The sequence below is a fragment of the Heteronotia binoei genome, chromosome 16, assembly GCF_032191835.1.
Source record: "Heteronotia binoei isolate CCM8104 ecotype False Entrance Well chromosome 16, APGP_CSIRO_Hbin_v1, whole genome shotgun sequence".
NCBI lineage: Eukaryota > Metazoa > Chordata > Lepidosauria > Squamata > Gekkonidae > Heteronotia > Heteronotia binoei.
Window position 1 is genome coordinate 51,450,940 of NC_083238.1, and position 24,192 is coordinate 51,475,131.

General features: G+C 49.4%; 1 protein-coding gene across 1 annotated transcript in view; it reads right to left on the reverse strand.

The window, feature by feature from the left end:
• Nucleotides 1-18,898, reverse strand: part of UNC80 (unc-80 homolog, NALCN channel complex subunit) — a 219,538-nt gene extending 200,640 nt beyond the window's left edge. Inside the window, exons 1-4 of the mRNA XM_060257048.1 lie at nt 18,837-18,898; nt 18,102-18,150; nt 1,789-1,945; nt 39-340 (exon numbers count right to left, since the gene is read on the reverse strand). Coding sequence (XP_060113031.1) covers nt 39-340; nt 1,789-1,945; nt 18,102-18,150; nt 18,837-18,898 — 570 coding nt within the window. The remainder of the gene's footprint in view (nt 1-38; nt 341-1,788; nt 1,946-18,101; nt 18,151-18,836) is intronic.
• Nucleotides 18,899-24,192: the final 5,294 nt, after the last annotated feature.

The following is a 24,192-nucleotide window of genomic DNA, read 5'->3' on the forward strand; positions in this document are numbered from 1 at the left end:
CCTCCTTTTCTCCCACTCCCAGCACTTGAGGGACTTACTTTAATCCTGTGAACTAGAGGCGCGAACAAGAAGACAAAGAGCTCCACCGTGGCCATGGAATTCTGGAAGAACTTCCTTCGGTTATTTTCTTCCTCGTCGTTGGTGCTGTCCCGCCTGGGGTGGCCGGGAGAGCCCTGGTTCTCCATCTGGTGGATAAAGGCACTGCTGCTGCCTCTCCAGCTGGACCCCCGGTCTCCACCCCCAAAGCGGTCATTGCTGCAGTCTTGGGGGGCCTCCAGAAGCATCCAGTGGAGGGTGTGAAGGAGTTTGGTTTCGGCAACCCCGAGCTTGTCCTGATGTCCTGGGAGACACAATGCAACAAAAATCTTTGGTCAAAAGAATCAGCTTGAACCTTGGAGCTGTTGTTTGCTGATGCTTCAAGACCTCCAAATGCCTCCTGGCTCCACCCCCAAAGTCCCCAGATATTTCTTGAATTGGACTTGGCAACCCTACATGCAATACATCTGATAGGAAAGGGATGGAGAAGATCTCGTGCATCTTCTAGTAATTGCTTGTGCAACATTAATGAGACACACTGCCAGGGTTTTTTTTGTGTAAATTAAAAAACCACTAAGAGACACCATAAATTTTAAACAACAAAACAGTGTAATGTAAAGGTCAGTGGTGTCCTGACAGAGCTTGCACGTAGAACAAACTGGAGAGCCAGTTTGGTGTAGTGGTTACGTGTGTGGACTCTTATCTGGGAGAACCGGGTTTGATTTCCCACTCCTCCACTTGCACCTGCTGGCATGGCCTTGGGTCAGAGGTTGTCCTTGGAGGGGTAGCTGCTGTGAGAGCCCTTTCCAGCCCCCCCCCCCACCTCACAGGGTGTCTGTTGTGGGGGAGGAAGGTAAAGGAGATTGTGAGCTGCTCTGAGACTCTTCAGAGTGGAGGGCGGGATATAAATCCAATAACTTCTTCTTCTTCAAAAAGACAAGAACATGTAGCAAGAAGACATTCACGGAAGACAGTTCAAAAGCAGTCTTTCCAATCGCCAAGGAGTGACAATTTTCCAGTATTTAGTTCATGGAACTAAAGAAGCCCTTCCAAAGACATCTGTTCTAGATATGAAGACATTTCATCTGTCCTTCTTCAGTTTGGAGGCTTATTTATCACTGGAACCCAATCTTTACAATGCATCCACAGGAGACCAACAAGGTTCAGAACATGTCTGTAAGATTCCCAGGGTCCAGTGAAGTTCTATGTGCAAGCTCTGTCAGGACACCACTGACCTTTACATTACACTGTTTTGCTGTTTAAAATGTATGGTGTTTCTTCGCAGTTTTTTTAATTTACACAGCTGCACGCTAAGATCCTATAGTTTTGCTATGCTCTTTTAAGGGCTTTTTTTGGTAGCAGGAGCTCCTTTGCATATTAGGCCACCCCCCCCCTGATGTATCCAATCCTCCTGGAGCTTACAGAAGGCTCTGTACGAAGAGCCCTGTAAACTCTTGAGGATTGGCTACAGGGATAGAATTCTAGCAGGAGCCTCTTTTGCATATTAGGCTACACCCCCTGATGTAGCCAATCCTCCTGGAGCTTACAGTGGGCCGTGTACTGAGGGCCCTCTAAGCTCTTGGAGGATTGGCTGCATCAGGGGTGTGTGGCCTAATATGCAAAGGTGTTCCTGCTACAAAAAAAGCCCCACGTACCGCACTCCACGAGATCCACAGTCTTGCCTTCCTTTGAAACGTTCCCAGCAGAACACCACATAGCAATCTTTCTTTGAAATCTCGCGTTCACACTCACCTAGCTTGTTGCGATTGGAAAGCAGCGTGGCCGTGCAGTGGAGCACGTGGGGCAAGGCAGCTTGGACAAGTTCCCAGCGAGAAATGCTCTGGATGGCTTCCGAGAGGGCCGGTGAAAGCCCGTGCAGCTTGTTCTCAACCAAAACCCGTTCGAAGGACTGCCGGGGGGGGGGGGGGGGGGAGAAAAGGGGAAATTAGGTTAATGCATGATATGTTGGCAGTTTTTGCAGCGTTCCCTTCTTGTGCAGATTCCTGTTTTCCATGAAATGGAATTAAAGATACCATTTAATTAAGCAATGCTGCGAAGGGTTGTTCTATGCTTTATGCCAGGGGTGGGCAAACTTGTTTAACGTAAGAGCCACATAGAATAAATATCAGACGTTTGAGAGCCACAAGACATGAATGTCAAATGCTTGAGAACCACAAGGAAGGAAGGAAAATAGATGGGAAGGGAGAGCTGGAAAGAAAGCAACTTTAACTTTAAATGCCTTCTCCAAATCAACTGACAGGGCAATATGTGTGAAAGAACCACCAGTTTGGCCCCCCCTGATCTATACCTTGTGGTTTATAACCACTATATCAGGGGTGGCCAATGGTAGCTCTCCAGATGTTTCTTGCCTACAACTCCCATCAGGCCCAGCCATTGGCCATGCTGGCTGGGGCTGATGGGAGTTGTAGGCAAAAAACATCTGGAGAGCTACCGTTGGCCACCCCTGCGCTATATGTTTAGCCAATCCCCTCTTGAAGCTGTCTATGTTTGTAGCCACCACCACTTCCTGCGACAGTGAATTCCACGTGTTAAGCACCCTTTGGGTGAAGGACTTCCTTAGATCTGTTCAAAGCCCACTGGTTCATTCATTTAATTGAACGACCATGAGTTTTTGTATTGTGAGAAAGGGAGAAAAGTACTTCTTTCTCTACCTTCTCTATTCCATGCATGATTTTTGTAAACCTCTAGTATGTCATCCCTAAATCACTGTTTCTCCAAACTGAAGTCAAAGCCCCCACCGCCCTGTTGTCCAGCTTGGAGAAGGCATTTTTCTCTTAAAATCACGTGTCCAAGCCAAGCTTGGCAGTGTCTTGGAGAATTCATTTAAAGTCAAAAGTTGCTTTCTTTCCACCTCCACCTCCACATCCCTCCCCTACCCCCATCTATTTCCTTCCTTCCTTCCTTCCTTCCTTCCTTCCTTCCTTCCTTCCTTCCTTCCTTCCTTCCTTCCTTCCTTCCTTCCTTCCTTCCTTCCTTCCTTCCTTCCTTCCTTCCTCCCTCCCTCCCTCCCTCCCTTCCTCCTGGGTTAGAAGCCTGGGAGTTCTACTGGAGCCTTCATTATCAATGGAGGCCCAGATAGCAGCCGCTGCCAAGTCAGCCTTTTTTCATCTGAGGCGGGCAAGGCAGTTGGCCCCCTTCCTGGAGCGTCGGGACCTGGCAACAGTGATCCACGCAACGGTCACCTCGAGACTGGATTACTGTAATGCCCTCTACATGGGGCTGCCTTTGTGCCGAACCCGGAAGCTGCAGCTAGTGCAGAACGCGGCTGCCAGACTGTTGCTGGGGCTCCCAAAGCGGGAGCACATACAGCCGGGGCTGCGTGAACTGCACTGGCTGCCAGTTGTATACCGGATTCGCTACAAAGTGCTGGTAATTACCTTTAAAGCCCTATATGGCCGAGGACCTGCCTACCTTAGGGACCGCCTCTCCCCGTACGAACCCCAGAGAGCACTGAGGTCAGCAGGGAAGAACCTGCTGACTATCCCCGGGCCAAAGGAGGTAAGACTCCAAAGTACCCGTACTCGGGCCTTCTCAGTTCTGGCCCCACAGCTGTGGAATCAGCTCCCAGAGGAAATGCGGGCCCTGCGGGACATTGAACAATTCCGCAGGGCCTGCAAAACCACTCTGTTCCAAATAGCCTTCACCAGCTGATTCTACTAAATTGCCAACTAAACTTACTGATGGAATAGCACTAAATGTATTAATGTTTTTAGAATTTTAAGGATCTAATTAACTGTTTTTAACTGTTATTTATTATACAATGTATGTATCGAATTTTATGCTGTTAGCCGCCCTGAGCCGCTTGGGCGGGGAGGGCGGGATACAAATAAAATGTATCTTCCTTCCTTCCTTCCTTCCTTCCTTCCTTCCTTCCTTCCTTCCTTCCTTCCTTCCTTCCTTCCTTCCTTCCTTCCTTCCACATCTGATGTTTATTCTATGTGGCCCTTACTTTAAGCAAGTTTGTCCACCCCTGATATAGATGAAACACTCTGTCTGAGGCAGTGGCGCTCTGGGCCGTTGGCCTGATCCAGCATGGCTTCTCTTACGTTCTTAAGAGCAGAGGCCCATTAGTGGCTATTAGCCCCAAGATATAGAAGGAACACTATCTGGGGCAGTGACGCTCTGCATTCTTGGTGCTTGGGAGGCAAGAATGGGAGGCTTCTGGAATTCTGGCCCCACTAGTGGATCTCCTGATGTCACCTGAGTTTTGGCCACTGTGTGACACAGAGTGTTGGACTGGATGGGCCACTGGCCTGATCCAGCATAGCTTCTCTTATGTTCTTATGTCTGGAGCAACAATGCTCTGTATTCTTGCTGCTTGGTAGGCAACAGTGAGAGGGTTTCTGGAATTCTGGCTTTGCTGGTGGATCTCCTGATGGTCCCTGGGTTTTGGCCACTGTATGACACAGAGTGTTGGACTGTATGAGCCATTGGCCTGATCAACATGGCTTCTCTTATGTTCTTGTGTCTGGGGCAGTGATGCTCTGTATTCTTGGTGTTTGGGAGAGCAACACTGGGAGGGCTTCTAGTGTCCTGGCCTCACTGGCGGACCTCCTGATGGCACCTGTGTTTTAGCCACTGTGTGGCACAGAATGTTGGACTGGATGGGCCATTGACCTGATCCAACATGGCTTCTCTTATGTTCTTGTGTCTGGGGCAGTGATGCTCTGTATTCTTGGTGCTTGGGGAAGCAGCAGTGGGAGGGCTTCTAGTGTCCTGGCCCCACTGATGAACCTCCTGATGGCCTCTGAGTTTTGGCCACTGTATGACACAGAGTGTTGGACGAGATGGGCCAATGGCCTGACCAACATGGCTTCTCTTATATTCTTACCCATGAGACATTGGAAGATCTGTGCTACTTTCATTCAGCAGTAAAATGAAAGCAGTCCTAGACGCTGTCTTCTTTGGACAGGCTGTTCATTTCAATTACAGGGAAAGGACCCAGAGGGACACTGTCCTGGCAGGCTGCCCAGAGCCAAGGGAAAGCTAAGCTCAGCTCTGCTTGTCTGAAACCTGGCCTGAAAGTCTGCAGATGGTGTCACACACTGGCAGAGCATGAGGAGATGATGAGAAAATTGACACCCCTCCTCAGTGTCGCTGGCCCGCCGGAACTGGCTTGTAGAACCGCAAGGACTACCCAGTCTGGCCCCAGAGCTGTTTAAACTTGCCGATATTCCTGGACCCACAGTGCACAAAGAGTCAGTGCTCGCTCAGATCATTTCCTATCCTGCCACAAACAATCGTGAAAGCCATCGTGTTAGGATGAACATAATTACCGAGTGGGCAGCTGTTGGCTTCTGAAGAACAGGGGTGGAATTTATTTTTTATTTTATTTTTATTTTATTGGATTTATATCCCACCCTCCCCGCCAAAGCAGGCCCAGGGCGGCTCACAACAGTAAAAACATTTACAGACATTAAACATTAACTAATTAAAACCTTAAACTATATCAATATGAAAACATTTTTAAAACAAATGCTAATAAAACATTCCAGTAATTTCGGCCTTCCTGAGTATTCTCAGGTGTGGCTATCGATTCAAAGCAAGTTGAAATAAAGCTGTCTTGCAAGCCTTGCGGAACTGAACAAGGTGCCGCAAGGACTCTTGCTTCTTCCAGCAGTTGCTTCCACCAATAAGGGGCCGCTACAGAGAAGGCTGTCTCCCGAGCGATCTTCAGTCTTGCCTCCCTTGGCCCAGGGATCGATAGTTTCCGTGTCCCTGATCTGAGTACCCTCTGGGGAACATATGGGAAGAGATAGTCCCTAAAGTAGACAGGTGCTCAGTCATATAGACCTTTAAAGGCAATACCCACCACCTTGTAGAGAATCTGGTACACTATTGGCAGCCAGTGCAGTTTCTGCAGTCCAGGCTGTATGTGCTCCCGCATGGGGAGCCCCAATAACAGCCCAGCTGCTGCATTCTGCACCAGCTACAGTCTCTGGATTTGAGACAAGGGCAGCCCCATGTAGAGGGCATTACAGTAGTCCAATCTCGAGGTGACCATAGCATGGATTACAGTTGCCAGGTCACCACGGTCGAGAAAAGGGACCAACCGCCTTGCCCGCCTAAGATGGAAAAAGGTGGATTTGGCAGTGGCTGCTATCTGGGCCTCCACTGTCAATGAAGGTTCCAGTAGCACCCCCAAGCTTCTGACTTTGGGCGCCACTCCAAGTGGCACACCATCAAAAGCTGGTAGAGGGATTCCCCTTCTCGGACCGCTGCAGCTCAGGCAAAGAACCTCTGTCTTTGTCGGATTCAGCTTCAGTCGACTCCGCTTAGGCCACCCTGCCACGGCCTTCAGTGCCAGATCCAGATTTTCTGGGGTACAGGCAAACCGGCCGTCCATCAGTAGATAGAGCTGGGTGTCATCAGCGTACTGATGGCAACCCAACTCATACCTCCTGGCAATCTGGGCAAGGGGGTGCATATAGATGTTAAACAGCATTGGGGAGAGCACCGCCCCCTGAGGCACACCACAATTAAGTGGGTGTCTCTGGGATGACTGCCCCTAATCATCACCCTTTGTCCCCGACTGTGGAGAAAAGAGGAAAGCCATTGTAAGGCCAACCCCTGAATCCCTCCGTCGGCAAGGCGGTGAATCAGCAACTGATGGTTGACTGTGTCGAACGCCGCCGACAGGTCCAACAACATCAGTATTGCTGAACCTCCTCAGTCCAGATGCTGCTGGAGATTATCCACCAGGGCAACCAGAACTGTCTCCACCCCATGACCTGGGCGAAAGCCGGACTGATGGGGGTTCAGGACAGAAGCGTCCTCCAGAAGACTCTAACTGTAGCACTACTGCCCTCTCAATAATTTTGCCCCAAAAGGGCAAATTCGAGACCGGCCGAGAGTGTGCCAGTCCTGATGTAGCCAATCCTCCACACACTCCTGATGTAGCCAATCCTCCAAGAGCTTACAAAAAAGAGCTTTGTAAGCTCTTGAAGGGTTGGCTACACCAGGGGGTGTGGCCTAATATGCAAAGGAGCCGCTGCTAGAATTCCACCCCTGCTTAAGAACATAAGAGAAGCCATGTTGGATCAGGCCAATGACCCATCCAGTCCAACACTCTGTGTCACACAGTGACCAAAAAACCCAACTGCCATCAGAAGGTCCATCAGTGGGACCAGGACACTAGAAGCCCTCTCACTGTGCCCCCCCACACCAAGCACCAAGAATACAGAACATCACTGCCCCAGACAGAGTTCCAACGATAAACTATGGACCTCTGCTCCATACGCTTATCCAATCCCCACTTGAAGCTGGCTTTGCTTTCAGCCGCCACCACCTCCTGTGGCAGTGAATTCCCATCAGTTCATCACCCTTTGGAATGAAGAAGGACTTCCTTCTTGCTTGAGACACCACTGTACACGTAGAACCCTTTTTAAAAAAAAATTAAATTTGATTAATCCAACCAAATTATACATCTAATAACAACCATTGTAATAATCACAATTGCATAATAATTTACAGTTTATACAATATTAATTTAACAATAGTTATATAATCAAAAATATATTCAAAAATATATTAAGCTTCTATAGTAATGATTTTTTTGGAACCATATCATGTTCTGCCGTATAATTTACTAGAGGAGACCCTACTGCTAACACTTAATTTTGATACGGATCGCCGGGTGAGAGATGGTATGCTAATTTGTGCAGGACAAAATATTCTCATTTTCGTCCCATGCCATTGCTGTGTAGTTGGCGGAGACTGATCTTTCCAGTTAGCAGCCAAAGTTAATCTGCCGGTGGATATAAAGACTGATATCAATTCTGCTTTTTTTCTTGTTTAATTTAGGGTCTATGCCTCTGTTGAAAAGTCTATTTTCGGGTGAAAGATTTAAGGCAGGGGTGTCAAACTAATTTGTTATGAGGGCCAGATCTGACATAAATGAGACCTTGTTGGGTTAGGCCGTGTCAGGCAGGGCAGTGTGTGTACCTATTTAAGATTAGGTAGCAGAGATATAAATTTTATAAAGGACACAAACACAAATATATATAATTTAAAACGTGCTTAAAGCATTAGCACTCGTTGGTCTTAAAGATGCTTTCTTTGTATTTCTCCCATGGGATCCAGGGAACTGGGCAAAGGAAGCTCTGGATCCTTCCTTACTTCCCCAGGGGACTGGGAAGGGGAGGAGCCTCAGCCAATAGAAGGAAGAGAGGCTTGGCTCAGTAGTTCTGCTGTGCTATTGAGAGAGTCTGGCAAAGCAAGCTATTCTTCCCCTCTTCCTCACTAAGGGAGGTGCCTCAGCCAATGGAGAAAATAGAGGTTTTGCTCTGTAGCTCCTGTGCAGTTGAGCAAGCCTTGCAAAGCAAGCTGTTATGGAGAAGGGAAGCAAGAGATAGGGAGAAGGAAGCAGATGACAGCCAGCTGCTCAGGGGCCTGATAGGAGCCCTCCAGGGGCCTGATTTGGCCCCCAAACTGCATGTTTGACACCCCTGATTTAAGATCCTGTCATTTCATGTAGAACCCTTGAACAAGAAATGTAATATTTTGCCAACCGCTATATTGTTATCGCCCTTGCTGCAGCTCTCCAGCCCTCACCATGTAGCCATGATGATCATGCTTTATTTTATTCTCTTTCTCTCATTCTCCCCCCCCCCCCCCCCCACATTTGTTTGTGAGATCAAATTCCCACTGGGATGAATAATTCTCACCTTCTGGCCGTTTGCTCATTCGCAAGTCATTTAGCCGCTTTGAATGTGTTAATGGAGATACACATTCAGAGTGGGGGAACAGGAGCTTAAGGGTGCTTCAAAGGCCATCTTTTCACATCCCAAAACTCGTGCCCTAGCATCGCAAAAGAGCACATCAGTGGACATGTGTGGTCCTCTGGTAAACAGGGCCATAGGTGCTGGACTAGATCAGGGGTGTCAAACTCACAGCCCGAGGGCTGAATCAGGCTCCCAAGGGCCCCTATCAGGCTCCCGAGCAACTGGCTGCCATCTGCTTCCTTTTCACTTTCTCTTGCTTCATTCAGCAGGGGAGGGACGGTGGCTCAGTGGTAGAGCACCTGCTTGGTAAGCAGAAGGTCCCAGGTTCAATCCCTGGCATCTCCAACTGAAAAGGGTCCAGGCAAGTAGGCGTGAAAAACCTCAGCTTGAGACCCTGGAGAGCCGTTGCCAGTCTGAGGAGACAGTACTGACTTTGATGGACCAAGGGTCTGATTCAGAATAAGGCAGCTTCATATGTTCATATCACAGCTTGCTTTGCCAGGCTTGCTCAATCGCACAGGAGCTACAGAGCAAAATCTCTTTTCTCCATTGGCTGAGGCTCCTCCCTTGGGGAGGAAGGGGGGCAGGGAGAAGAGCTTGCTTTGTTAGGTTCTCTCAGTTGCACGGCAGAGCTACTGAGCCAAGCCTCTCTTCCTTCTGCTAGACTGATCAAAGCCACCAAGTACATCAGTCTACTAATTACACCAAGTGCCCTTCAAACAGCAGCTCTTTTCCTTCTATTGGCTGAGGCTCCTCAGACCAAGAGTTGCAAGAATGCTAATGTTTTAAGCATGTTTTATTTTAAATTATTAAAGAAATCTTTATGTCTGTCTGTGTTCTTTATAAATTTTATATCTCCACTACCTGGCATTACATTTTATGACTCACATGCCTTGGCATGACAAGGTCTCAATGAAGACCGATGCAGCCCTCCTAACAAATGAGTTTGACACCCCTGCCCTATGGGGTCTCCAGAGATCAGCAGCAACTTGATGGCACTTTCCACTAAGAAGAACTGCAGATTTATACTCCGCCCTTCTCTTTGAATCAGAGACTCAAAGCAGCTGACAATCTCCTTTATCTTCTCCCCCCACAACAGACACCCTGTGAGTTGGGTGGGGCTGAGAGGGCTCTCGCAACAGCTGCCCTTTCAAGGATAACCTCTGTGATAGCTCTGGCTGACCCGAGGCCATTCTAGCAGGTGCAAGTGGAGGAGTGGGGAATCAAACCCGGTTCTCCCAGATAAGAGTCCGCACACTTAACCACCACACCAAACTGGCACCAAACAGCAAGGAAGGAAGGGAGACTGCAGATTTATACCCCGCCCTTCTCTCTGAATCAGACTCAGAGCAGCTTAGAATCTTCTATATCTTCTCCCCCCACAACAGACAACCTGTGAGGTAGGTGGCGCTGAGAGGGCTCTCACAGCAGCTGCCCTTTCTAGGACAACCTCTGCCAGAGCTATCTCTAACCCAAGGCCATTCCAGCAGCTGCGAGTGGAGGAGTGGGGAATCAAACCTGGTTCTCCCAGATAAGAGTCCGCACACTTAACCACGACACCAAACTGGCTAACAATTGCTATTATGGCTTGAAATAGTCTTTTAAGAGGAGAGCCACATTACAAGTGACCTCCAAACCGAATACAGTGGAGCCACCCGCATGGAAGGTTCCAAAATACAAAACGGACATCTAAAAATAGCATCCCATCAGACACCTCAATGGCTTCCGTTGACGACTCAAGTCCTAAAAATACTCTGGGACGTGGCCGATTTTCCTAAGCCTGTTAACATCTTCAACGACTAGGACAGGAGCTTTTGTATGAATGACATTTTGGGGTGGAAAATTACAGTGGGGACAGAAGAAAAGAATCAGGGTATAAGTTGGAAGCATTAGGGAAGGGACGGTGGCTCAGTGGTAGAGCATCTGCTTGGGAAGCAGAAGGTCCCAGGTTCAATCCCCGGCATCTCCAAAAAAAAGGGTCCAGGCAAATAGGAGTGAAAAACCTCAGCTCGAGACCCTGGAGAGCCGCTGCCAGTCTGAGAAGACAATACTGACTTTGATGGACCAAGGGTCTGATTCAGTATAAGGCAGCTTCATATGTTCATATGTTCATTGGTAGACACAGAAAGAAATGTACAGGGAGCTGAGTTGGGTTTCCTCAAGCTGAGTGCACCTGAGCGGAATGGGCATCCCCAAAGCCATGGTTTGCCAGGAAAGGGCTTCCTTCTCCCAGCATTAGTGCATTAGCTGCAAGAGGCCCGAATCAGCTAGAGGGCCCCTGAAGCCACCACCATGCAGCAGTAACGCCATGCATTGACTTTCTCCCCAATGCAGTCCTGATTGCAAGAATGGCAGAGTACAGTAAGCAAGAACTGCTCTGACTCTGCCGGCTGGATCCTTCTGCATTTACTAGGAGGCTGAGAGAAACCCTTGCTTCTTATATCCTGCTAAACCAGGGGTGGCCAAACTGGCTTGGGAGCCACATATGGCTCTTTCACACATATTGTGTGGCTCTTGAAGCTCCCCACAGCCCCATTGGCTGGCTTGGAGAAGGCATTTCTCTCTTTAAATCACTTTTCCAAACCAAACCAGCCAGTGGCTTGGCGAATGCAATTAAAATTAAAGTTGCTTTCTTTCTACCTCTCCCTCTCCCCATCCGTTTTCCTTCCTTCCGGCTCTCAAACATCTGACATTCATGTCTTGCGGCTCTCAACGTCTGCTGTTTATGCTATGCAGCCCTTACATTAAGCAAGTTTGGCCACCCCTGTGCTAAACCATGGGCCGGCCCTAGACTGGCAATACAACCAACAGTGCATATAGTCCCCCCAAATGACCACGTCTCTTCCAACATTTAGCGCTCACACCAGCCTGAATATGATGTGAGAACATAAGAGAAGCCACATTGGATCAGCCCAATGGTCCATCCAATCCATCACTCTGTGTCACGCAGTGGCCAAAACTCAGATGCCATCAGGAGGTTCACCAGCAGGGCCAGAACTCCAGCACTGTTGCCCCTCAAGCACCAAGAAGAAGAAGAAGATATTGGATTTATATCCCGCCCTCCACTCCGAAGAGTCTCAGAGCGGCTCACAATCTCCTTTACCTTCCTCCCCCACAACAGACACCCTGTGAGGTGGGTGGGGCTCAGAGGGCTCTCACAGCAGCTGCCCTTTCAAGGACAACCTCTGCCAGAGCTATGGCTGACCCAAGGCCATGCCAGCAGGTGCAAGTGGAGGAGTGGGGAATCAAACCCGGTTCTCCCAGATAAGAGAGCTCTGGCTGACCCAAGGCCATTCCAGCAGGTGCAAGTGGAGGAGTGGGGAATCAAACCCGGTTCTCCCAGATAAGAGAGCTCTGGCTGACCCAAGGCCATTCCAGCAGCTGCAAGTGGAAGAGTGGGGAATCAAACCCGGTTCTCCCAGATAAGAGTCTGCACACTTAACCACTACACCAAACTGGCCCTCCAGAAGACAGAGCATCGCTGCCCCAGACATAAGAATGTAAGAGAAGTCATGTTGGATCAAGCCAACAGCCCGTTCAGTCCAATACTCTCACACAATGGCCAAAACTCAGGCGCCCTGTGGAGGTCCAACAGAGGGGCCAAAACTCCAGAAGCCTTCCCACTCTTGCCCCCCAAGCACCAAGAAGACACAGCCTCACTGCCCTGAACATAAGACAAGCCATGCTGGGTCAGGCCAATAGCCCATCCAGTCCAACCCCCTTGGTCTGATGTGGGGCTAAGGTTGTAATGAGGACATGTGTAGATTCTGGTCACAGATTCTTTCTTTTTAACTGTTGTGTCTGAATTATCCTTCCCCCCCCCCCCCATTCTTCCATTTTTTGTAGATGTCAATCTATTTTGTGTTTCTTTTTTCTTCCTTTTTTATCGTTCACATTTAAAAAAAAAAAAACTAATAAAATACGATTAAAGTTTAAAAAACAGGGAGCCTCAAAAACTCTCCAGCGTGGGAGGAGATCTCAGCTCAGGGGAGAAGGGCGTCTCCTTAGCCGCGGGGTACGTGGAGGCCTCCCCTGGGCCTGGGCCTCTTCGTTTCCCTCCATTCCCTCCAAACAGCTCAGCTTGTCAAGCTGTTTTTTAAAACCGGAGCTGAGCAGACTCTGGCAGCTCTCTGTGTCATCGCTTGGCGAAGAGGAAATGTCTTCTGGAAAATCTGGCGGTTATGTAACGTTGTTTGTGAGAGAAGGCTGGAGAGCAGGCAGGCAAGACGGGCCTCTCTGTCTCTCAAATGGACTTTTAACCACCCTGAGCCAGGATTATTATCCGGTGGGCTAAACAGGCCTCAGATTCAGCAGGAGCTTACGGGAGCGCCACCTACCCACCTACCTTGCCCTACCCACCTACCTTGCCCATTGAATAGTAGGTGCAGCTGCATAACAATCCCTGGATTAGGAGAGTGGGCAGCCAGCCAGCCACCAGGGGCTCTGCCACACCCCCAGCAGCCCTCATTAACCCCTGGAGAAGCCCGCACCACCCTTTCTTCACTTCTTATATGATTTTGGGTGGCGGGTGGCTTGCTGGCCTTTTGACTGGGGGGGCGGCGGCCAAGGAGAGCCCCAGGTGAGCGAGGCCTGCTTGGGCTGGCTGGATCTGTAACCAGCCCAAGCAGGCCTCGCTCGCCCGGCGCTCTCCCTTCTTGCTTTTGGCTGGGCAGGGTGGCATATGCTAATGAGTTATGCTAATGAGCTCCACCATCTATTTTTCTACAAAATGACCCCTGGGGCTAAGCAGCACTGTCATGTTAATTTCATGTCAATTTCACAGCGGAAACACCAGCAGGAAACAGCAGGATTGCTGACTTCCAGATGGGGCCTGGAGATTTCCTGAGATTGTGACTTCCAGGCGACAGAGATCAGTTCCCTTGGAGAAAATGGCTGCTTTGGAGGGTGGACTGTACGGCATGATATCTCTGCTGAGCTCCCTCCGCTCCCCCAACTCTGCCTTCCCCAGCCTCCACCTCTCCAGGAATTTCTAAGCCCAGAGTTGGCAACCCTGGCAGGGACCCACATCCACCCACAAATGGAAAGCAGTTGGAGGGTGACATTACTTCTCAGGATCAGCCCCTCACAGCTCATGGGGGAGTGTTGTGCCAGATGACCTCCCAACTTGGGGGGTGTTTTAGGATGATCCTAGAAGTTCTTGACAGAAGAGAGAGTGGAATCGCCAGAGCTTTTCATTTGGTAGAAAAAGCCCAGCAGGAAGTTATTTGCATATTAGGCCACATCCCCTGGCATCGCCACTGTTCCACACTGGGCTTTTTTGTAGAAAAAGCCCAGCAGGGACTCATTGGCATGTCAGGCCGCAACCCCTGACATCGCCATAGTTTCACACAGGGGTTTTTTTTGTAGGACAAGCCCAGTGGGAACTCATTTGCATATTAGGCCACACCCCCTGGTGTCACCATTGTTTCACACAGGGGTTTTTTTGTAGAAAAAGCCCAGCAGGAACTCATTTGCATATTGGGCCAACCCCCCCCTGACATCACCATGGTTTCACACAGGGGTTTTTTTGTAGGACAAGCTCAGCAGGGACTCATTTGCATATCAGGCCACACCCCCTGGTGCCAAGCCAGCCGGAACTGCATTCCTGTTTGTTCCTGCTCAAAAAAAAGCCCTGGGAATCACTATGCTACATGCAGACGTAAGTGGCACTTTGCCCACAGTGCTCTGGATCCTGTCTTGTGTGACTCTCGGCAGACACACCTTTGTTTACCGTAGCATTGACCGACAATCTCTACTTTTAAGGTACAGAAAAAGAAAAAAGAAAGGGAGAAACAGCTGTTTTTTCCATTGCCTTATATTAGTTTGGAATAGTCAATTGCCTGGTGGGCACACAGGAAGGGGCCTTTTTGGTGGTGGCCCCATAATTATGGAAGGGCCTCCTCGGAGATGTGTGCCTGGCCCCTTTGCTGTCAGTCTTCAGGAGGCAACTGAAGACTGTTCTATTGATTTAGGGTTTTTTTTTAAATTGGCAGTTCCGACTGGAGTTTTTAAATTCTTGTCTGCCATTAAAACACTAAATCTATTGAGAGGGCTTAAGCGCTTTCTACTCAGCGCCTCCCCAAACTCCATCCCCCAAATCTCTAGGAATCCCCCAATTCTGGAGGGGGCTGGGGGGTGCTGCAAAATATATATCCTCAGCAGGGGTGGAATTCTAGCAGGAGCTCCTTTCCATATTAGGCCACACCCCCATGATGTAGCCAGTCCTCCAAGAGCTTACAAGGCTCTTTTTTGTAAGCTCTTCGAGGATTGGCTACATCACAGGGTGTGGCCTAATATGCAAAGGAGCTCCTGCTCGAATTCCATCCCTGTGAAAAGAGAGAAAGGAGCAGGGAACTCTCAAATTTCTCCAATACCAAAGTTCCTGAATATGCATGCAGGAGGAGGTTCCACTCAGAAGGCAATGGCCCTCCCAAAGATATATGTGAAAAATCTTCATTCATGAATCCAGGTGGGCAGCCATGTTGGCCTGAAGCAGCAGAACAAAGTTTTGAGTCCTGGGGCACCTTTGAGACCAACCAAGTTTAATTCTAGGTGTCAGCTTTTGTATGCATTCATGAAAGCTTCTACCCGGGATTACCGTATTTTTCGGACTATAAGACGCACTTCCCCCCCCCAAAAAAGGGGGGGGGGAAGTGTGTGCGTCTTATGGAGAAAGGTATGTACCTTCCTGGGGGGGGGCGATCCGCTGCCTCTGCCTCCGATCCGGCGCTTCCCCCGCGCCTCCCTGCCTGGCTCCATCTTCTTCCAGCACGCAAACCCAGCGCTTTGCGAGCGCCGGCTGCGGAGGGGGCAGCGTGCTTCCTCCTTGCCTGTGTGCCTGGCTCCACCTCTGATGCTTAAAGCAAGCACTGGGATCGCTCCCTCCACCCTCCGATCCCAGCGCTTGCTTTAAGCATCAGAGGTGGAGCCAGGCAGACAGACAAGGAGGAAAAACGCTGCCCTCTCCACAGCCGGCGCTCACGAAGCGCTGGGTTTGCGGAGGGGGCGGGTGCTTCCTCCTTGCCTGTGTGCCTGGCTTCAGCTGTGATGCTTAAAGCAAGCGCTGGGATCGGAGGGCGGAGGGAGCGATCCCAGCGCTTGCTTTAAGCATCAGAGGTGGAGCCAGGCACACAGGCAAGGAGGAAGCACGCTGCCCCCTCTGCAGCCGGCGCTCACGAAGCGCTGGGTTTGCATGATGGAAGAAAATGGAGCCAGGCAGGGAGGTGCAGGGGAAGCACGGATCGGAGGCAGAGGCAGCGGATCGCCCCCCAGGAGGAAGGTGCGTCCTATCGTCCAGAGCGCCTTATGGTGCAAAAATACGGTAAATTTTGTTGGTCACACCAGCTGCTGCACGCGGAGGAATGGGGAATCAAATCTGGTTAACGTAAGAACAGAAGAGAAGCCATGTTGGATCAAGCCAATGGCCCATCCAGTCCAACACTCTGTGTCACAAAAGAACATAAGAGAAGCCATGTTGGATCAGGCCAAGGGCCCATCCAATCCAACACTCTGTGTCACAAAAGAACATAAGAGAAGCCATGTTGGATCAGGCCAATGGCCCATCCAGTCCAACACTCTGTGTCACAAAAGAACATAAGAGAAGCCATGATGGATCAGGCCAAGGGCCCATCCAGTCCAACACGCTGTGTCACAAAAGAACATAAGAGAAGCCATGTTGGATCAGGCCAAGGGCCCATCCAGTCCAACACGCTGTGTCACAAAAGAACATAAGAGAAGCCATGATGGATCAGGCCAAGGGCCCATCCAGTCCAACACTCTGTGTCACAAAAGAACATAAGAGAAGCCATGTTGGATCAGGCCAAGGGCCCATCCAGTCCAACACACTGTGTCACAAAAGAACATAAGAGAAGCCATGATGGATCAGGCCAAGGGCCCATCCAGTCCAACACGCTGTGTCACAAAAGAACATAAGAGAAGCCATGTTGGATCAGGCCAAGGGCCCATCCAGTCCAACACTCTGTGTCACAAAAGAACATAAGAGAAGCCATGATGGATCAGGCCAATGGCTCATCCTGTCCAATACTCTGTGTCACATGGTGGCCAAAAAACCCCAAGTGTCATCAGGAGGTCCACCAGTGGGGCAACGACACTGGAAGCCCTCCCACTGTGTCCCCACCAAGTACCCAAAATACAGAGCATCACTTGCCCCAGACAGAGAGCTCCAACGATAAGCTATGGCTAATAGCCACTGATGGCCCTCTGCTCCATATGCTTATCCAATCCCCTCTTGGAGCTGGTTCTCCCAGATGAGAGTCTGTGCTTCAAACCATTACACCAAACTGTTCCTCCCTTCCTTTTTTTTTTTTAAATAATAAAAAGCTTTATTAATATAAAGTTCAAGATACAAGTATGAAAATGCATCGGCAGATGTGTAGTATGTACCCATATACAGCGGGAAGATGGATATAAACAAAGTTAGTTATTAAAATACAGGTTACAACAACAGTTGACATGACATCAGTATAGCATGATATGGGTCATTAGGATTTTTGCTGTCCTTTGAGACCTTGTCAATAAAGGGACACCATTTACACACAAAGTCCAGAGAAGCAGATTGGGAGGTGTTACGAGGATCTAAATCATGAGTGAGTTTATCTAAGACAAAGTAGTCCCACAGCTTTAGCCACCATGCCTGCCTTGATGGAGGATTTTGCTGTTTCCAAACCGAGGCGATTGCAAATTTGGCCGCCACAAACATATGTGAAATTAAATCCTCTGTTTGTGTAGGAATACGCGAAGTGCCTGTATGATTCAGGAGAGCATATTCCGGCGTGAATGGGGGAGAAAATGAGGTGAGGTCATGTACTTCTTGGTAGATTAGTCTCCAGAAATTATTTATGATGGGGCATAGCCACCAGGAGTGAAAAAATGTGCCTCTCTGACCGCAGTTCTTAAAACAAAGGGGAGAAATTGAGCAGGAGTGTGATAACTGTACCGGGGTCTTATACCAACGTGTGAGAACTTTAATGGCTTGAAGTTGTACATTCATTGCTTTTGTTTTATATATGGTGGAGTTCCAGATGGCCAGCCATTGCTCTTTGGCTAGTTCAATACCCAGATCTCGGTGCCAGGCCCCTTGATAGGAGTGTGGTTTCATGTCAATGGAGTGGAGTAATCCTCCCTTCCCCAAACCACCATCTTCCTCTATGCTCTGCTGTCAAATCTCCAGGAATGTACCAACCTGGAGTTGGCAACCCTCATAAGGCACCACAGGACTCCGAAGGAGGCCCGGGCATCCATCCCTAAACCAAACCACCCATGCCAAACAGAAGAAAACATAGAACATTCAGAATCACCTACCACACACGATGCTTCATATTGTTTCCCAAGCTTGGGCCTCAGGAATGCACTGTGGAAGAACACAGATGTGTGTTAAAACCTGGCGATAGGCGTTGCACAGAGAAAAACATATCTGATTTCCATAAGGTCTGTATGAATGGGATTGCTAAGAACAGGGGTGTCAAACTCACTTGTTATGAGGGCCAGATCTGACATAAATGAGACCTTGTCGGGTGGGCCATGTTGAGCTGGGCCATATGTGTACCTATTTAAGATTACTTTATAAATGACACAAATGTTATAAATGATACAAACACCAAGATTTTTTAAATTATAAAAACCCTTAAAACATGCATAAAACATTATTACGGTACTTATTGGTCTTCAAGGTGCTTTCTTTGCAGTCCTTCATGAGATCCAGGGAACTGGGCATAACAAGCTCTGGTTCTTTCCTGCCTTCCCCAGGGAACCAGGAGGGGGAGGACCCTCAGCCAATAGAAGGAAGAGAGGTTGGCTCATTAGCTCTGTTGTGCAATTGTGACAGCCTAGCAAAGCAAGCTCTTCCTCCCCTCCCTTCCTCCCCAAGGGAGGCGCCTCAGCCAATGGAGAAAATAGAGGTTTTGCTCTGTAGCTCCTGTGCGATTGAGCAAGCCTTATTTATTTATTTATTGGGTTTATATCCCGGCGGCCCACAACAATTTATTGGGTTTATATCAGGGCGGCCCACAACAATCAAGACTAAAACAATAAAACAACGGATAAACACTGGAGTTTTTGACAATTAAACAATTTAAAACAGTTTTGGTGCTAGTATTCATTTGAATATGTTCAGCAATGTTGGGTGTCCTCTTGTACTATAAATCAGCTAAAGGCAAGTCGAAATAGGACTGTTTTACAGGGCCTTGCGGAACTGAGCAAGGTCCTGCAAAGCCCTTACTTCTTCTGGAAGTTGGTTCCACCAGTAGGTTGGTTCCACCAATTGAGAAGATGCTCTCTCTCTAGTAGACTTCAGCTTCACCTCCCTCGGCCCAGGGATCGACAATAAGTTCTGTGTCCCGGATCTAAGTACCCTCTGGGGAATATGTCTTTAGGGAGATGGTCCCTAAAGTAGACAGGTCTTCAGCCATATAGGGCTTTAAAGGTAATAACCAGCACCTTGTAGCGAATCTGGAATACTATTGGCAGCCAGTGCAGTTCTCGCAGCCTTGGCTATATGTGCTCCCATATAGAGAGACCCAATAACAGCCTGGCTGCTGCATTCTGCACCAACTGCAGTTTCCAGGTACAAGGGCAGCCCCATGTAGAGGGCATTGCAGTAGTCCAGTCTTGAGGTGACCGTTGCATGGATCACAGTTGCCAGGTCGCTACGTTTAAGGAAGGGGACCAACTGTCTTACCCGCCTAAAAGGGAAGAAGTTGGATTTAGCAGTGGCTGCTATCTGAGCCTCCATAGCCAATGTGGGCTCCAGCAGCACCCCCCAAGCTTCTGACTCTGGGTGCCGATATTAGTGGTGCCCCATCAAAAGCTGGTAGAGGGACTGCCCTTCTGTCTTCATTGGATTCAGCTTCAGACAACTTAGCCTAAGCCACCCTGCCACAGCTTGCAATGCAAGGTCTAGATTTTCTGGGGCAGAGACAGGCCATCCATCCATCAGTAGACAGAGCTGGGTGTCATCAGCGCACTGATGGCAACCCAGCCCATGTCTCCCGACAATCTGGGCAAGGGGGCACATTTAATGTTGAACAACATTGGGGAGAGCACTGCCCCCTGAGGCACACCACAGTTAAGTGGATGTCTCTAGGATGATTGTCCCCTGATCGCCACCCTTTGTCCCCGACCGCAGAGAAAGAAGGAGAGCCATTGCAGGGCCAACCCCTGAATCCCTGCATCAGCAAGGTGGTGGGTCAGCAACTGATGGTCGACTGTGTCGAACACCGCCGACAGGTCCAACAACATCAGTACTGCTGAACCGCCTCAATCCAGATGTCGCTGGAGATCATCCACCAGGGTGACCAGTACTGTCTCCGTCCCATGACCTGGGCAGAAGCCGGGCTGGTGTGGGTCTAGGATGGAAGTGTCCTCCAGAAAGCTCTGTAACTGTAGCGCTACTGCCCTCTCGATAATTTTACCCCAAAAGGGTAAGTTTGAGACCGGCCGATGGTGTGCCAATTCGGCCAGGTCTAATGTTGGTTTTTTCAAGAGGGGGTGGACTTCTGACTCTTTAAGGGGCAAAACAAGCTGTTACACTGAAGGAAGCAAGAGAGAAGGAGAAGGAAGCAGATGACAGCCAGTTGCTTGGGGCCTGATAGGAGCCTTCCCAGGGGCCTGATTTTGCCCCCAGGCCAGAAGTTTGATACCCCTGGCTTAGAACATGATTGTTGGCTGTTAAATAAGACAGAAAGGAGGCCTAGCAAACGTGAGTCTGTCATGTGAGGAAATGTTTTTGGCAGTGTTGCAGCAGCTTGTCCAAAGGAGCAGGTCCACAAGACCAAGGAGAGACAAAGCCATTTGGAGTATGCCAAGACAGGCAGCTAGTATGCAGGTCTAACATGAGGTGGGAAAGGGGAAAGGAATATTTCGTCTGTGTCTCAGTGGTAGAACATTTAGTTGGCCCGCAGAAGGTCCTAGATTCAGTTCTCAGCATCTCTAGTTAAAGTGTTAATACGACCATAAGAAAAGCCATGTTGGATCAGGCCCATGGCCCGTCCAGTCCAACACTCAGTTTCAACACAGGGGCCAAAATGCAGGGGCCGTCAGGAGGTCCATCAGTGGGGCCAAGACACTAGAAGCTCTCCCACTGTTGCCTCCTCCTCCAAGCACCAAAAATACAGAGCATTACTTGCCCCAGGTACTGGAGTTCTATCAGTACCCTTTGGCTAATAGCCACTGATGGACCTCTGCTCCATACGTTGATCCAGTCCCCAGGTGTTCAGGTAGTGAGTGATGTGAAAGACCAAAAGCTGCTGCCAGTCTGAGTAGACGGTGCTGACCTTGATGGACCTCTGGTCCAATTCAGCATAAGGCAGCTTCATGTGTGTTTACAGGCCTGAGACACAGCCTAGTCCAGGTATCCCCAAAGCGGCAACCGTGGGCACCACAGCACCCACTAACACATTTCCTGGTGCCTGCCAAGTGTTTTTAGAAGGGGGTAGATCCAGGTGGGGCTTTTTCCCAGCAAAGCTTTTGATTGACCTTTGGAGATTTGATTGACGGTGCAGATTTTTTTTAAAAAAATGTTGTTTTGGGAGGAGCTGCCCCCACACCATTGTGTGACTGAAGCTAAGGTGACTGAAGTTCCAAAAGGCTGGGGGATTTATTTCTGTAAAGCCTACTTTTCAGCCAAACAAGAAAAGTAACGTTATATCCAGGGCTTTTTTTGGGTAGCAGGAACGCCTTTGCATATTAGGCCACAAACCCCTGAGGTAGCCAAATCCTTCTGGAGCTTACAGTAGGCCCTGGAAGAAGAGCCCTGTAAGCTCTTGGAGGATTTGCTACATCAGAGGGGTGTGGCATAATATGCAAAGGAGTTCCTGTGACAAAAAAGCCCTGGTTATATCCCTATATGAACACACACAGACACACGATACTACCATCAAAAATTTACTGGGCCCACTCCATCCAAGTCTTAGCATTTTATACTCAACTGGTTTCGACAGAAGAATTATGAATGTGTGCAAATCCCGCCCCCCCCTTGAAATCAATGCACTATTTCTTTATGAATGAACCTTTCAGCCTAATCTCCCAGGCTGGTTTCCAGCAGAAGGGTATTCAAAACCGAAAGTATCCCATTAAGAAATTTAAAATCATACTAGTCAATAAAAACAAGACCGCAAAGAAAACAGCAGCCAGCACTAAAACGGTGATCAAAATGGAGCGGGGGGGGGGGAGGGTGACTCCAGCCATTAAAGACATGAGAGAATAAGGACAAATTCCTAGGAGCAGGCCCATTTAACAACATGGGATTTACTTCTGAGTAGACCCACCTTTGGCTCACTCCCTAAGAGAGCCATTGTATTCAAACTCCTACTTGGGTATATCCAAATGGTTTTCTCCCAAGACTGTGATCTTAGGGTAGCACTGTATCCTACCTGATACCCAACAGTTATGCTGGGAGGTGCCAGCAGGCAAGACTATTGCATAACTGGGGAGTCACCACCAAGAAGGCTGCCGTCCCTTCCCCTGCCTAGACACACCTAACTTGGGTCTCTCTGCTATAGATCCTGAAGTGCAGCCAAGTTCAGTTGGGAACAGGCTGTTTGTTCGGATTCCTGTTGAATATCAAGACCAGGGCCGGCCCTAGACTGTCTGGCACCCAAGCAATGTTAACTTCTGGCGCCCCCCCCCCACTGATAACATCACCGAGTCAAATGGTGGGGACACGCAATTTGGCAACCCCCAGAAGGACAGCATCCTAGGCAATTGCCTAGTTTGCCTAGAGGCAGGGCCAGCCCAATACGAATGAGAACTGATGTAACTTAGCATTGGCTGAATCACTCACATGGCATCTATACATTTTGCATCAAAAATCAATTCCCCAATTGGTTTTAGGCCACTCAGCATGCCTAAGACCGGTACCCCCCCCGCACCAGCACGGGGATACTGCTTGCCTACCTAACGGGGGGTGTTGTTGAACAGTTTAACAACAGGGTTATGGTTAATCCCTCCATAACCTTCTATAAACCATCTACAATCCTCTATAGCAGGGGTGGCCAACGGTAGCTCTCCAGATGTTTGTTGCCTACAACTCCCATCAGCCCCAGCCAGCATGACCAATGTCTGGGGTTGATGGGAGCTGCAGGCAAAAAACATCTGGAGAGCTACCGTTGGCCACCCCTGCTCTATAGCCGGGGTCCCCAACCAACCGGTCCATAGACTGGGTACCAGTCCATGGCCTGCTAGCAACTGGGCCGCAGAGCGAGACCACACCACCTCTTTCGTCCACCCAGGTCCTGGGCTGGTGGAAGAGGCAGCACTGCTGTGACCTTAGCCTACCCCTCATCTATAGACCCCTGCTGATCAGCTGATCGGTGGGGGGGGGTCTTTAAATGGGAGGGGGAGGCAGATTGGACTTCTGCCCCCTAGGAGGGAGGTGGCAGAAATAGCCCCAGCCTCCCCCCCACATTTAAAACCCCCCCCATGGCGGGCAGGGATGGGGTGCGTGTGGGAGGGCAGTCGGGGACGGCAAACCCCCCAATGCCATGCGCCCCCACCGGTCCGTGGAAAAACTATCTTCCACAAAACTGGTCCCTGGTGCCAAAAAGGTTGGGGGGCCACTGCTCTATAGCCCTCTATAAACACTATTTTTAAAGCGCAAATCACAGTGTTTTCTCCAGCGCAAAACTTGGCTCCCCCCGTGTACGTTATTAAAAAAAAAGAAGTCATCTCATATTTGGATACACATAACAGGGATATCCATTTAAAAATTAAGAAGCGAGATAATGTTTTTTTTTTGGGGGGGGGGCGTCATCTCAGATTCAGGTTTAATTGCTTTCGTAGAAATGCAGTAGGTGGTGTTGAAAAGTACCATCGATTCACAGTCAGCTTATGAGGACTTCCAAGGGTTTTCAGACGTCCAGAAGTGGTTTGTCATTGCCTGTCTCTGCCTAGCAACCCTGGGACTTCCGGTCTCCCATCCGCATCCTAACCAGGGCAGACCCAGCTTAGCCTACCAGAGGAGATCAAGCTAGCCTGGCCAGGGCAAATCAGATAGGAGGAACGTCTTAAAACTAGGTGCGCCCTGGAAGGTCACTAGGCCACCCCTTCCTAGAGGCCATGGTATTGGCCTTCGATCCAGAGACCAGCCAGTCAAGTCACAAGGCAAGATAGTTGCTTTGCCACTTATCAAGTACCGATCCTCCTCTGAGCCAGCTTTGAATGCACCCATTTTCCAGATGGGGAAAGGAGAGACCAGGAAGCTCTTTGCCCCAGCCAGCTGGGATTTCCTAAACCAGCAGGATTTTCTCAGCCCTCTCTTCTCCTGGGAAGCCTGTCCAGCTCGAAGCTACTTTAGGCTGAGCATATGAAGCTGCCTTCTACTGAATCAGCACCCTCAGTCCATCAGAGTCAGGATTGTCTCCTCAGACTGGCAGCAGCTCTCCTGAATATAAGCAGG